At 42.0% G+C, this 16,262-nt stretch overlaps 1 protein-coding gene across 13 annotated transcripts in view; it reads left to right on the top strand.

Moving 5' to 3' along the window:
* Positions 1 to 16,262, top strand: part of TTC7A (tetratricopeptide repeat domain 7A) — a 210,675-nt gene that overhangs the window by 130,838 nt on the left and 63,575 nt on the right. For all 13 annotated transcript variants that reach the window (XR_004417261.2, XR_004417262.2, XR_004417264.2 and 10 more), the window contains one exon: positions 289 to 491. Coding sequence is in view for 8 of the 13 variants with exons in the window: in XM_033053680.2 (XP_032909571.1) it covers positions 289 to 491 (203 nt within the window). In the remaining 5 variants the exon portion in view is untranslated. The remainder of the gene's footprint in view (positions 1 to 288; positions 492 to 16,262) is intronic.

A 16,262-nucleotide genomic window follows, 5' to 3' on the forward strand; every position in this document is an offset into this window, starting at 1 on the left:
TTCTAGTGGAGGAATCCTTAAGGCCTCTGTTAGGACACCACCCAAAGGTGTCCATGAACATCTGTATAGATCCCTTAGCATTAGGATAAGAGAAATTCAATTAATCCAGTTGTGATAATAAACACTAACCATAGTACCAAGCATTGTGCAGGATCATGGCCTCATCTTTTAATATGCTTAAGGCAGATGATATATAATTAATATGAAGAAAGGTCTCTGCTTCATTTCATCTAATGGCAGGGTGTTTTTGCTTTATTTTTATGGCTTGATGTTTTGTTTTTCCTTCAGCTGAACTCTTCTTGGAACAGCAACATCTCAAAGAAGCGAGCTTTTGTACCCAGGAGGCAGCTAGTCTTTTCCCCACATCTCATGCTGTACTGTACATGCGTGGGAGGCTTGCAGAAATGAAAGGCAATTTGGAGGAGGCTAAGCAATTGTATGATGAAGCACTCACAGTGAATCCAGCTGGAGTGGAAATTATGCACAGCCTGGTGAGTTTGCAGGGGCTCAGCTCCATTATAGTATTTATGTTCCTGATTAACTGTAATAAGAGGGGAGAGGGCTCATGCTTGCTCTGGATGCCATTGTCTTCCTAATCCTGAGAGCAAGTGACTGTTCCAAGAATAAATTGGGTAGTTTGAACCTCTATTTTAAGACTGGATTGAATGTTTTTAACAAATTAGGACTTGTGTCAAAAGTAAATATTTTAATTGACAAAGGCTGATACTTTTGGAAGTCAGTTCACTGCTTTGTCTTTGCTGCTTTTCCTACCAACTGTTATGCATTTTAAATAAGCAGTACACTGATGTTTGAAAGATCTGAACTAAGTAACTGAAGATAGATAGATAGATAGATAGATAGATAGATAGATAGATAGATAGATAGATAGATAGATAGATGATAGATACATAGATAGAGGGTTTGTAAGACTTGGGCTGGTTTCTTGTGTCTGCTAAAATCAAGATAAACTATGAGCTTACAATAAAATTAATTTTACTGTTGTAAGCTGCAGCTTAATTCCAGCCTTTTGTAGGGAGAGTGACTCCACATTTATGGGTTTTTTTTGGTAACACTCCAGTCCAGCAAGTATTCTTTTGCTGTGACACAAGCCCAAAACAAATTGTTTTCCAGACACAAGGCCTAGAGCTTAATAACAATAATAATTATACAGGGAGCTTTGTGGAAGACTAAAACCTATTTCTTTTGTGAAGTCAGAACAGTTAATCATATTTTATCAATGGTGTGTCTTGTTAACTGTAGTCCTTACCAGGTCTCTCAGGGATTTTAGAAGTTTGTCTTGACTAAATTAATTTTTACAGGAATTCTATATCCATGTGACTACTTAGTGTCTTTTTTAGCATACTTGTATCTCTTGGCATAAATTTGGTCCTGATGAGGTTTGCTGGCAACTCCAGAACTGAAGGGATGTCAGTGTACAAGAGATCAAATATTAAATGAAGTTACAATTAAAGAAGATAGTAGAACCTACAGGCAAAGGGCAAGACATTTGGTAATACTGAATGTTCAGTACAGAAATAGCAAATGAATAGCTGGGGCATGTCAGGAGAACATTACAAGACTGCTATGCACATGTCAGGCTTATATGGGGCAATAATATTACTTTGTTGTTGTAATACAGCCCTTACAATCTCACTCAGTAAAAGCCTAGCTAAGTGGAGTGATGTTCTTTGCTCTATCATAATTTAAGAGAAGTTGCTGATACCAGACAAGCCATCAAATTAGATGCCAACATGCTCTCATTTTTGTCTTATTTTATGGACATAACCACATTCTGTGTCTTCACATTTCAGTTGCTTGCAATTTTCTGAGACTATAGTAACTTGGAATATAAGTTTCCAAGCTGCACATCTCAGATGTTCTGGCCCAGTTTACTTCAGAAAATGTCATCCCAACATGGCTTTGCTCTTTCTGAAAAGGAGGCTAAAGAAGAGACCTTAAAAGCTTCTGCAATATCTTCTTTACTGTGCCTTAGTGTCTCCAGGTTTTGTCAGGAACGGGTAACATATGAATGTGCTTTTTACCATAATTTTTCCTAGATTATCCAAGTTGCAACCTTTAAAAAACACATATATATGCTTAGTAGGTAAGTATTTCTGAAAGTTCTAAGGAGTCTGTGAATGCTTATTCCTATCAAGCTCCAGTAATTTTCAAGAAGTGCGAGGAGAATGACCCTTGTAACTAAAGGCCTGTCAGTCTCACTTCAGTGACTGGTAAAATTATTGACATTACTTGGGGAGGTATTGAAAAACACCTGAAAAACAGTGCAGTTATTGGTCACAGCCAACCTGGGGTCATAAGGGCACCTGTCCCAGGGCCACCCTGGGTGTGCTTACAGCGTGGGGCATAAGAGGCTGGAAAGCAGTTCGTGGAAAGGGACCTGGAGGTCCAGGTCAATGGCAAGTGAATCTGAGTCTGCAGTGCCCTGGCAGCCAGGAAGGGAAGGGCAGCCATACCCTGGGGGCATCAGGCACAGCATCACCAGCCAGGCAAGGGAGGGGATTGTCCTGCCCTGCTCTGAGCTGGGGCAGCCTCACCTCCAGGGCTGGGGGCAGGCCTGGGATATACAATATAAGGATATTAAACTATTAGAGAGTGTCCAAAGGAGGGAAACAAAGATGGTGAAGCTGTGTGAGGAGCAACTGAGGTTACTTGGTCTGTTCAGCCTGGGGGAAGAGGAGACTGAGGGAAGATCTCATTACAGCTACACCTTTCTTGTGAGGGAAAGAAGAGAGGCAGGCACTGATCTCTACTCTCTGCTGATCAGTGACAGGACCTGAGGGAAGCCCTGAAGTTGTGTTAGGGAGGGTTGAGGTGGATATTAGGTAAAGATTCCCCACCCAGAGGGTGGTTGAGCACTGGAATGGACATCCCAGAGAAGTGGTCACAGCACCAAGCCTGACAGAGTTCAGGAAGCGTTTGGACAGCACTCTCAGGCACATGGTGTGACTCTTGGGGCTGTCTTGCATGAGACCAAGAGATGGTCCTGATGATCCTTGTGGGTCCCTTCCAGTCTGTGATGATGTTTTAGTCAAGGGATGGATGTAAAATTTAGAAGAGCTGAAAAAGACAGTGAGATGAGAAATTTGGGGGCAGAGACTCAGTCTGTAAGCTAGTAGGGAAGAGGAAAGAAACTGAGAAAGTGAGAGAAATACAGATAGATAGGAAATAGGATAAGATAGATAACACTGGATAAGACTGGGTAGGTAAGAAGACATATGGATGGAGGGGTAGGCATGCTGGAAAGGATGAATTAAAGGGGTCAGTCTTAGGAGAATGACAAAGGAGCAGGAACCTGTAAGAATACTTCCATTCCATGTCCTTCAGTCTCCTTAAGATTCTGAATCTTCTCATCCTGGTGCCAGCAGATACCAGTGAAAATCCCTTGTTTAAGCCTGTACCTCACCTCCTTTAACTTGGCCCTGCTGGCAGCCTGTGGCTCACACCTGTTAGCTAAGACAGCAAAGGTCTGGTCTATCCCTGCTGATATGAATCATGGCAGTAGTTATATGGTGCCACATAATGGCATTCCTTTGTGTGCTTTTCCAAAAGCTAGGAAATTGCACATAACAAGTTAGAAGCATCTGATGAGCACTATAGAAAAGTCTGTAAAGAAATTAATCATTCTGCCTTCAGAACAGAGCTGGAATAATGTGCAGTAAACAAGGCTTTTAGGGCTATACATCAAATAAAAAGGGTGAAAATAAAATATTGAATGGCTGCTAGCTAAGTGATTTTGTCCTGTGTACTGAATGAGACACTGTCCCCATGGAGAACTTAAGACTGGGTTTATACAGTTGAGGACATAATGTGACAAGTGGTAAATTCTGAGTCTCCTCGAGGCCATCAGAAGAAAACTGAATGTCTTTCTGAAATGTATGTATTAGCCAAGTACTAGCTGTACTTTTATTAAAAATACAAGTTCTTGAGCACAGTATGTTCAGTCCCCTACCAGAGAGAAATATATGTCTTAGATTATGCAAGAGGGAAAACTAGATTATGAGCTGGTTCCAAGGGGTTTGAAATGATGCAAGACACATACACAGGCAGATGGAATTAAATTCACATATGTTTCAATGCTGGTCCCCCCAATATGGATACATTGTTTTCTCATTCTAGTAGTAGTGTTGTGGATAAGTAGTAATTTAGAGAAAGAGGATCTGGTTGTGAGAATTACTGTTTGACTTGGTATAATTGCCATCCAACTGACCTAGTCCACTTTAAAGGAAAACTCTGCTGTAGACAGTGCCGAGCCTCCCAGGTGTATCAGCATCAATTAGCAAAGTAGTCATGTGTCTTCCCCTGGGCTCTTGGAACTGGGTTGTCAAAGCTATATTTGGAAAATTCCAGCCTGAAGAGTGTTGCTGCCTTCAAATGAAGGGCACAGATCTCACAATGAGTGAGTCCATTGGGTGTCAGTAACTTCACCTTTACACGGAGTAGAGTTGCCACCATAATACACACTGTTTCTCTGCACAGCTGAAAATGGCTGGGTTTTGCTGTGACTGTAGGGTGTTTACAATAGCTGTAAAATCAGCATGCTTTCCATATAAAGCACGCTGCTGCATGGCAGAACAGCCCCATGCAGCAGCACTGCAGTGCCAGGCACATCCCAGGGGACAGGTGCCATGCTCTGCTTCATCCTGTGGCACTTGATGTCCAACGCTGTGGTTAGGAAACCACAGACACTTCAAAAATGCCACACAGCTGTGCTGCTTCCTGTAACACTTGCAGTCTCTGAGTGGTGTCACAGAGTCCTTAAGCTTGTATCAGGAATTCACCGCTGGCCTTTACAGAGTCACTACTACTGGCTGATACTTAATCTGAGGAAATATATTTTTTGAGGAATTTTGTTTTCATTTGAAAAAGACACACAGAATCAGTTTTTGGGGCTATTTGAAGCATAATCCTGGTGAGGTGAGCAGCAACTCCTTTGGTTACATAGCTGTTTGCTGCCAGAAACAACTAGCTTGGGTTGGCCCCTAAAAACTGTACATCCTGTTAGACCATAGTTTCTTTAATAAATACAACTTGTTAGGGTTCTTTTTCCACATTGCTTCTGATTCCATCTCAAAAATTTCTGTCATCCCTTCCTTTACTAGAGCAGCTCTGTTTATTTCTTCTTCCCTTTCACAGGCTCCTTCTAGGGCCTGCTTGCAAGGGTCATAGAGCATTTCTCCCTCCTGGGGGCTGATGGAGTTTCTACTGAGCAAGTGTCTTTTCTGGTCCAGAAACAAGGGCTTAGTCCATATCTCCTTCTCTTACACTGTGACCTCTGACAGCACATTTTTGCAACCAAATAACTATGGCTTACTTCTTTCAGTATGTACCAAATTTGGTTATATAACATCATGCAATACACAGCTTTGGGATGGTGATAACAAAACTGACATGTGCCCAACCAAGTCAGAAAATATAACATAAGCTTGGGCAGATGCCACCTCCCTTTAAAGCAACACACAAATCCACCTACCTGTTTGTAACTAGAGAAAGACACTGAAATTTGGTAATTCCCAGCCACAGTGCATTCAGTACCATTCTCACTTTGGATTCAGAGGAGGAGAAAATCAATGCTAGCATGTTGGATTTGAGTCTGAAAGCTCTATATGTAATATTGCAACTGAGATATTTGGAAGACTCCTGCCCAGCATGCATTTCACATAGCACTTTGTCAAGTCACAGCAATTCTCAACATGTTCTAGTTCAGGGAAGAAGAGAAAGAATCATCTATTTAAAAGGGAAGGAAATGGACACCCTCATCTCCAGCACTCTGCCTGATTTGATGAAAACAATAAAAAATAGCATCAAAACAAAGCAAAAAAAATTGCTTGACTCATACTTGGATATACTGAATGCAGTGGAAAACTGTAATGATTCCTTACTGCTCTTGAGGGTTGGGGCAGGGCAATTAGGTTGGTATCAGAATGCCGTGTAGCTGACTGCACTACCTCATTCTATCCTTGATAGCAAAATAAAGTGAACAATGCATTGGGTTTTGTTCATAATACGTCCTGGTTCATAATGTGTTTTGTTGTGACCACATGAATGGGTGGAAAACACAATCTTGTGAACACATTTTTGATTTCATCCATAATGAAATCAAAGAGAATATACAGCTAGCAGAGGTTGTGCTAATCATGAGAGTTCTTCTTTGGCTGTCATCTGCGCCAAGAAACATAAGATTGGCAACCATGCAGGAAGGGTTCACAGTCACAGAGTACTCTCCAACTGAAGATGGAAAAACAAACTGGATTTCAGTCACCTAAGCTGGGTCAACAAATTGACTGTAGGCTGTTTGGCGATCCTCATTTTCCAAGATGAGTGTAGATTGTGGCCTTTCCACAGGAAGGCCGGGTTATTGTTTGGGAGAAGTTCTTTGTGGTAAATGCAGCTGGGGATGCATTACCCACATACCAGAATCACAGAATGGTTGAGGTTGGAAGGGATCTTGGGAGATCTTGTAGTTCAATTCCAACTCCCTCCTTAACAGGTTCAGCTAGAGCAGGGTACCAGGACCATGTCCAGTTGGGGTTTGACTATCTCCAAGGATGGAGCAACTTCTGTGCCATCTCTTCCAGTGTTTGATCACCCTTACAATAAACAAAGATTTTAGTAATGTTTAAATGGAATTTCTTGTGTTTCAGTTTGTGACCATCTAGTCATGGGATATCCCTGAGAAGTTCTAAGAGGTTCCACTTCTTTATACCTGACCATCAGATATATAACTGTACTGATAAGGTCTCCCCTCTCTTCTACAAGGCTACAGACCCAGCTCTCAGCTTCTTCTTGTATGACAGATGCTCCAGTCCCTTGATGATCTTGATGCTCCTTGGCCTGGACTCTGTTCAGTATGTCCACGTCTTCCTTGTACTGGAGAGCCCAGAACTGGACACAGTACTGCAGGTGTGGCCTCACCAGTGCTGAGTAGAGGGGCAGAATGAACTCCCTCCATCTTTTGGTAACACTTTTCCTAATGCAACCCAGGAGCTGTGAGCTGCCTTTGCTGCAAGGGCACATTGCTGGCCCATGGCCAGCTTGTAGCTCACAAAGTCCTTTTCTGTAAAGCTGTGTTTTGTCCAGCCATCCCCCCCATCAAAGTGAATTCTGAAGCTATTACCAGGATTTTTTTCTGCATGTAGATACTAAACATAACTTTGGCATGATTGTATCAGGTCAGGCCAGAGGTTCAGCTACTCCTTCTCACTGCCACCAGCAAAGGAATGCCTAGGAGAGAATGAGGCCAGGGCAACCATGTGTGGTACTTCTAAGGTTAGGACTTAGCTTGGGGACATCCCAAAGTAGAGGTAGATTCTACTTGCATAGTAATTCCCAGTGGATTTCTCCTTCATGAGCCTGTCTTGATCCTGTGTTAGAGCTTTCATCATCCACGATACCCTTCAGCAGGGAGACCCACAGGACTCTTTTCTGCTGCACAAAGAACTGCCAAATTCTCTATGTTCTTGATGCAACTCTTCTTAGCCACACTGATGCACCTTATTTTCACTTTTGGAAGACATAGCTTACTGCTGATTCTTATTCATCCCCTTCCCATTACTGATTTTGCAGGTATCTGTCACTGAACCAGTTCCAATCCTTTCGTTATTGCTGTTACCTCTCTCTGAACTTCTTACTGTTCTTTTTAAGATGAACAGGCTAGAGCAAATAATGTACTTACAGAAAAATAACTTAGCTTCAAAGGCAGTGTTGTAGATTCAGTGTTTAAAAAAACCCTCTCCATCCCTTGGTCTTTGACTCACATAATTATATTTATATACATTTTCATAGAAATACTAGAAACAGTGTTCTATTTCAACTGTTTTATATTAACCTGGTTTTTAAATCAGAGCTCTGTTTCTATCTCCTTATGCCTCTAGGGATTGGATTTTATTTTCTAAATGGTCAGCATCTCTGATAAATGCATGGTTACATATAACAGCAATAAGCAGTGTAACACCTGCCTCAGGTCCTTGCAGAGATGTCAGTGTCCCAGTCTGTGAGTACAACATAGCCAGCAAGAGTGCAGATCTAGTCTTTGCTAGGTAGATATATATACACACTTCATCTTGCATGCCAGAGACATCCTTTTAGCTGGCAGAACACAAATCTTGCTCTGCTGGTAATTCTAGAAGCTGAAGAGCTTGAATGAGAACAGATTTTTTTATAGATTATGTTCCTTTTGCCCAAGATAAGTGCATTGCTCTTGATTAGATTTGAGCGTTTAAAAACTATGCGATGCTTTATTTAAATCTTCTGCTCTTAATTGTTCAGTGGGATTCAAAGGCTGAAGAAAAAGAAAAAGACTTTGCAAGGTCTTGGACTGTTTAATTTGGCCTTCATTGTGTACTTAGGATGCAATTTCATGTTCATTTTAGTAGACGAGTCAACCTATTGTCTCCAGACTCGCATTTGGTAGCATCAGGATAATTTGAAGACTATAGTTTCTACTGATTAGTACATGGAAATGAATTATTTCTGTTCATTTATTTCATTTTACCTCACAGTATGGTGCATGCATCCTTGTTTTCAAAGGCATCCATTCACATAATAAAACATGACTTGATTGCTTAATATTTTCAAGGATGACATGCATTACTTCCTTGGGGATTTGTTTCATGCTTCCATGAAGTAATGGTATAAATCACAGGGCAAATTCTCTGCATGAGTAAATTATCATGGCTCCATCATACCAAGGTCTGTATGTCTTGTAAGGTAGCTAAGATGCTAATTAAAACCATTTCTATCTTGAGAACTGAAATTAGAATGCTTTCTGTGCTTAAATGTGAGAACAAAAGAGAACAGTTTTCACATTAATAGAGTAATTTATCTTCTAAGGGGCTGCTTTGTGTCTGTAGTTTACCTAATTTGTTGCCTATTTTGTAGATAGGTATGCTGAGGTCTGTTTCCATTTTCTAGTGACATTTCTTGCTCAGGTTTTTTATATTTGTGTACAGAGAATTGAAAATCACAATTAAAATGCATCCTCCAGTTGTTAGGACAACTGTGCATTTGTCCTAAGTGTAATTAGGTGGATAATTGTATCTAGAGAGACGCAGCCAACGACCTGGTTTTGTCTGTTCTGGAGAAACTTCTTCCTGGCTGTGTGAGACGCTGCTCCCCTTGTTCCTGTTTAGGCATAGGTAATAAGCAGAGTTAAGGACCGGGCAATTTTGAGGAATTGGACAGTTGTACTACTTTGTGATATTGAGGAATAGTTTTCATTATCACAGCTACTACTTAAGGGGATTCTTTAAGAAAGTGCTGTCATAAGAACGAGAATTTCAGTAAGTTGCATGCGTGCAAAATAAATTTTTAACTATTCTTTAACATACAAAACCACTGAAGATTTACTAGTCATACTTTCCTTAATACACATATACTTAGTGTTCATTACTTTAAATGTTTTTGTATGGCATCAGACATAAAATGGGAAACAGAAGGTGAAACCTGCTTCAAGAGAGGGTTATTTTAAGGTTTGAAGGTATGTACTGGCTACAGTTTTTTATTACATTCTGTCTGTGCGATGCTAGGCTGGTGTGGCTAATGAGTTATAGTGAAAACCCATAGAAACAGAAAAATACGAACCAGCAGTGCATGTTAAAGTACTTTAGATATTGTCTGTAGGATATCCTGCAGACCTGAGCAGCCGCAAGCTGTGCTGTTAGGGCTGGGGGGGATGCTGCAGGGGGGGATCTCCTGGTGCCTCGGAGAGAGACGCAGAGCACCCAAAGGAAATGGGAGAGCAAGCGAGCTCCAGGTTTCTCTGCCCAAACTAAGCACTTGTTTCCTGGTATTTATCAAAGCACTTCAGGCCAGGGCTTTGCTGCTGTTGTGCAACAGGGTGTGCCTTTCTCTTCCAAGAGCAAAGAGCTGCAACTCAGTCATTTTCCATTGAAGGCAATTCAGTGGAGAGGCTGGAGAGGAGGTGGAGCCCTGGCTCTCACCATCGCTGGCACAGCCGGCCCTGCTGCACTTTGGGCTCTGATTATGTCACACTTTATTCTAAACCTCTGTAAAACAGGGATGAAGCTACTAATCTACTTCATCTGGGGTTTGTGGAGCTTAATTAATATCTGCACGTACTTTCAGATGACAGACACACTGTAAGCGCAAAATCTTATTTATTCTAATTATATGTCTAGATGCGTTTATTCATGTGGGATTTTGGACCACAAATTATTTTGGACAAAGTACTGCAACTGTTCAGCACAAATGATGTGCTTTAGAGCTTTGAGTACCCTTATGTCCCTAAATGTAAAGTAGTGGTGAAAACATTACTGCAGTGGGAGTGGGATTTAGGAGGCAGGTCTGCAAACTCTGTCTTCCTCTAGCAAGGATTTGTTTTCATTAGAGGAATCTGCTGTGCCTGTGTGTGTGCCTGGCCCTCTACTGTGCTGATACATTGTTAGTGGTGCTGTGAAGGACAGAGTAAAACAGAAGCAAATATGACTCTGAGGACTTTGTAGCACAGCCCTCTCCTCTTCCTGGGGATAAGATATGACAAGGCCTGCGAAAAATAGCTTTTTGCAGGGGGAGGGAGGGAGGTGCTTCCTTTCTCTGGCAGTGAATGTATCCATGCATCCTCCTGCTCTGCAAATTCACTGAGAGCAGAAGATCCTTGTACCGGTGCTCTGCAGTTTTTTCCTGGTGAAACAGGGTTTGGATTTTTAAGGGAGAGATGGCATACCTAAAGGTAGAAGCAGCATTAGAATTACGGTCATTACAAGCAATTCCAAAAATGGAGCAACCTTGAACGGAGAGCCTTTTTTTTTTCCCTTTTCCTTCCTTAAGTAAGTAAGAGTGACAGTCAACAGGAGATTCGAGCCACCCAAAGGAAGGCCAGTGACGTCTTCTGTGCCGCAACTTTGAGAGCTGCAGACACTGGGACTCTCTTAGGTCTGCCTAATATGGAGTGCACAAGAAAACACTTGCAAGGGTGAATTTGCTAAGTCCTAATATCCAAGAGGATATTTTTGGACTGCTCTGATAGTACAAAACATTTAAACATTTCAGCCCACCCCATAAGTTTTCCCTCGAGGTGGGTAAGTCCCGATATGCCGTGAACAATTTTTCTCACTAGTATTTTTTTTCTGTTCAATGCACTGCATTTCTCCAGTACATTTGGAGAACAGGCAGATGGTGATATATAGGTGCATAAGAGAGAAGGGGAGGGGAAAGAACTGGAAGGAACAGAAGAGACAGAAAAAAGCATGAACTGCTGCTTATTTTAAAAATACCAAGATAAAGCATTGACCATTCAGAGACAGTTAAAATCACTTTTTTTCTTCTTCCATTAGCTGTTCCATAGGATATTTCTTCCTTTTTCATCGCTCTCCACCTTGTAGATCTCTGCAGGACGTGAACCCATTTGCCTCAGATGACTTTTTCAATGCTATTTACTTGCTATTTTATTAAAGAAAGGTAACATTCACTAGGAATCTTAAGTGCACTTAGGTCAGAAGCTTGTTCCAGTGATGTTGAGGGAGTATCTGAAAACAGCAGAACAGACAATCCAGGACCAAGAAATTGGGAGGAAGTCCTCAGCCCTCTGGAAAACTCGACTCTTGAGGCAGGAACTTACTATACATTTCCTGTTTGCTCTTTGTAACATCTACAATTGTGCATTTTTTACATGCTGAAAACCCTCCTCTTGCTCCTTTCCTCATGTCCTTCCTCATTCTTCTATAAAGCTCTAGTCCATCAATGAACTGCTGTTTAATAACGCTAATGTGATTTTTTACCAAAATAGTCAAGAGAATCCCTGGCTGGAAGAAGATGAGACTGCAGGGGTGAATCCACAGGGAAATGAAAGGCCTGGGATCATCAGGGATGGGCAAGAGAGAGCTTGACTTGTCACGATAGTAAAACAAAGGCTGGGAAGGGATACAGCTGCTCTCTGCAGATGTATGTGGAAACAAAGAGGGAATGCTGTGGGGAGAGGAAAGCTGCCAGGAAACGTTCTGAAGCAGCCTTCTAGGTCATGACGTGGGAAGAACAATCTCACCACTCTGATACTGCAGCTTGATCAAGTTACGAAGGAGAGACTGGATCATCCCAAAAGTAAGGCTTTACCAAACCCAAATTAGTGGCTGCCTATTCAGGCTGCCCAGCCCAGCCCACTAGTGACTGAATTAATAATGTACTTACCTGTGACCTGAAAAGCAGAATATCCAGCTAAAAGTGTTTTGCAGGCCTACCTGCTGTCCTGCCTTCCTTTTTTAATTTTTTACTGAAGAACTTCTATTCCCAGAAGCATTTTGTAATTATTTTGCTGTTTATTATTTTTTAAATTAGAGGTGGAGTTAGAATATTAGTAGGGCTTCCCTGGGATGCACTCTTGACTTTAATTTTTATATATATTTTTAATGAGTTGTCAAGTGTCTGGTGTGTTGTGAAGTGGAATGATGGATGTAGCTGGACTCAGGAGAGTTGCATGGAAATTCTCTTAAACAGCATTGTGGCAGCTCAGCTTTATTGACAATAACATCAAGTCGGGTTTAATAGTGTAGCTCTTTATTGAATGAATCCACCCTGTAGGAAACAGTGTGTGCTCAAGACAAAAAAAATCAATGTTAATCCCTTGGGAGGAAAAAATACAACATTAATGGAACAGTTGAGTGAGTCTAATGAGAATTAGATGGCAAGAATGGTAATTTGGAAAGAGATACTCATATGAGCTGTCTGAGGGTATAACGTGGTAGTTTCCATGTATCACCAAATGCCATGTATTCTTAGATGTGTGTCTGCCAGATGTAATTTAATGGATTTGCACCTCTTCTCTGTGGCTTCCTGACAGAACAACAGAGGATTTTCAAGCTAATCACCTTTCAGTGGGGAGATTTATGACCAGTTAGCTGATCCTTTCTTCCATCTGGAAGGGAATGGACTGGAGACAGTCATTGGGCACAGCATACCGATCAGGAGCTTCTTAATCAGAAGCAGGCTGGAGCATCTCTACCTTGTGGTTACTTTCTGGAGTCTTGCAGTTCACTGGCACTGCCAAGTAAAACCTTTGCCTATGTCAGTCCTCATTACTAGTATTTTTGGAAGTTGGATAGGTAATACTTCACTTAATAGCCATTGGCTATGTAAGGAATAAACAAAATAGTGGACTTTCATACTTCCTCTTCACTTCTGAGAGTCTGTAGTGGTAATTCTGATTTATGAAGGGTAAATTCACATTGCCTGGTTCTCAGCCTTTGGCTCAGATAGATGGGTTGGTCACTCTGTCTTCCTGTTGTCCAGAGAGAGGGATTCTCCAGCATTGAGGCAGAGCCCCTTTTGTTAGGCTGCTGCTCTGCATTGCCTTGTGGAAATCTCCCTCTGTTCTTCTCCTGAAGGTACGGAGAGAGACTGTGCAGTTACAGAGGATGCCTATGTTTGTGTGGATCACATACCTCTTGAAATTGCATCACGTGAGGCAGCTGAGTATCTCCTAGTGCATGGCCTAAGGCAGGAAATAAGGTAAAATACATTGATTTGTTTCAGAGAAATTAGTGCTTTGATGTTTTCATTAGCCCACTTCTCCCTTTGCTTGTGTTCACCTGTTCAGCTTTCTGAACACATTCAGCTCATAAAAACATGAGTTTTCAGTTGCACCACTTACCAGGCTGTACCTGCTTTCCGAGATTGTCACCAGCATAAGAGACTGCAAATAAAAATCAACTGGAACACAAATGGCAGCATCTCAGTACTGCCAGGCTGTACAGTGGAGATGATTTGTTTATGCTTGTATTTGCCAGCATTGACTAAACAAACATAAGAATGTAAATGTTGCAGCAGAACTTCCCAAACAAGATTACGGGGGTGATAGGCGCTAGCACCTAGCATTGCAATAATGGATACCAATGTGGAGAGACAGTCACTGACCTGTTGCTCCTCTTTCATCCTAAGAGCAGAGCAATAAAAAAGACAGGTCTGTGGAGCTCTGTGTGAGGTTTGCTGCTTTATGCAGGAATATTAATCTTTTAAGGTTTGATTCATTAAGTTTGCCCTGTGTGAGTTTGCTCTGATCCCTCAAAATCTAAACTGTGGTTAACGTGCCTCTGCCTTATTTCATGAGCCTTAGTAAGATTTACAATGAGCAGGCCAGCTCCACATAAACTCTGAACTGAGTGGGGAACAGACCCCCAACTCAGCTAATTTTGAATGTCAGTGTGCATGGTACAAGGCTAATTGAGATACACAGAAAGTGCCATGTCCCTTTTTTAATTGCGTTTAGACAAGATGTACAGTATTTGAGTCAGCTCGGCAGTGTTCCAGCTGGTGGAAGTGTTGCTGATACCAGACACCAGTGATGATATATTAAGTGCTCTTAATATCTTAGCACACATGTCATGAGGCACATTAGAATCATAGAAGAATCCAGGTGAGAAAGGACCTTTCCTATGGAGGTCATCTGGTCCCACCTCCTGCTCCCAGTGGAGTCAGCATATCTGTTTGATATAGGTAGCTCAGGTCTGTGTCCAGCTGAGCCTTAAGGATTTCCAAGGATGGCTCTTCCACCACCTGTCTGGGCACAAGTTCTGGTGCTGCATATTCCTTGTGAAGAATATTTTCTTAATAGCTGCTCAACCAGAATTTTCCTTGCCTGTTTGGTTTGTTCCTATCTTTCTTTCAGTCTCCCATTAGATAGCTGAAGATGGCGTTTGAATCTCTCCTTAGCCAGGAGAGGGAAAGGCTGAATAAATGTTCCTCTCTCAAATTCTTCATGATATAATGGCTCTCCTGCAATCTCAGTGGCCCTTCACCCATCATTCCCCAGTTGTCATCATATTTTCATCACTGAGGACCCTAGAACTGGTCAGAGCACTCCAGATATGAACCAAATAGAAAGAAGTACTTAATTTCAGTCTGCTGTGATGCATTACCTAATTCAGCACAGTAAGCCATTAGCCTTGGGCACTGCTGTGCTGGCTCATGCTCACTCTTGTCTGCCAGTATCCCCAAGTCTTTTTCTTTTAGCTACATTTCCCCAATTGGTGTCCAGCCTGTACAACTGCATGAGGTTTTTACATCCCATGTGCAAAACGTCACTATTCAGCAAATGCAGTTCCTCCTAAAGCTGCAGAGAAACTGGGGCATAGAAATGACAAGCAAGACCTGTGTTGTTAAGAGCCAGAGGCAAAGCACAGATAATGACCACTTACAGCAAGTAAAACCTTTACACTCAGAATAAGTAGAAAATTAAATTTGTTCAATGCTGAAATAAGATATAGATCTGCCATATCTGAGTTATGCTGAGATTTTGGTATCACAACTGAATTTCTCAGTAACTCACAGAGCTTTTCCTACTGGAAACCAAACAGTGCTTAAGTTTGGGGTTTTTTTACAAGTCAGACCTTTTGGGAGTTCACTAGTCATTGGAAAGCTGTTGGAGGAAGACACCTTTGGTAGGAGGCTCCCTGATGTGATTCTATGCTTTTGTTGTTTGTTCATAAGTAGGTGAGCTGTTAGAATGGTTCTGTCATCCCCTGTGGCCTACAGCAGGGCCATTACTTATATTGTGTCACTGTGTGTGTCTCTGGATACACACACATATTTGTGTACATCACAGCTACACGAAGAACAGTGTCAGCTAGTTTTAGCAGGCTCAGATTTGGTTATGAAACCCTAAATGGAAGGAGCATCTCCTGCATTACCTGAGAAAACTTGAGTGACTGGGCTCTGGTGCTGTGGAAAGGGGACAGGTCTCCAAGGCTGTTTGGGAAGTGGGCTGTGCCCCAGGATAGAGCAAAGTAAGAAAGTATGAGCCAGATTCCAAAGAAGACTTTCCTTGCAGAACTAGCCGGGTGAGGGCAGGAGGAAGGAGTTGTTTTAAGGGTTAATCTTTGTTTGTAAGCAGTTAGTGATCTTGAAGTGAGTGGAGTGGCAGACTGAGTGAGGGCAGTGCTGGGTTCCTGAAATGGAGTGTGGTGAGTTGACCTTAGCCACCCTTTTAGCCTCCACACTACCCAAACCTCACCATGTAACCCACATACTGAGAGACACTGGGACACTGCCATCCTTGCTTTGGCTGGATTTGTTAAACCTGAGGGTCAGGAGAAGCTGCTGTTTCATTTATTAGCACAGCACATGCTGTTGCTGTTCAGTGGTAAACTTACTACTGTGGTCTCTCCCTCCTTGTGTTACAAGCAACTCTTCACAAACCATCAAGTCAGTCTGTGTCTTGCAGACTTCAACATCTGCCTTGAACATGACATGAACCAGCACTAAAGAGGCGGAATACAGCTGAGCCACAGAATTGT

Source organism: Catharus ustulatus, chromosome 3 (genome assembly GCF_009819885.2).
Source record: "Catharus ustulatus isolate bCatUst1 chromosome 3, bCatUst1.pri.v2, whole genome shotgun sequence".
Classification (NCBI taxonomy): Eukaryota; Metazoa; Chordata; class Aves; order Passeriformes; family Turdidae; genus Catharus; species Catharus ustulatus.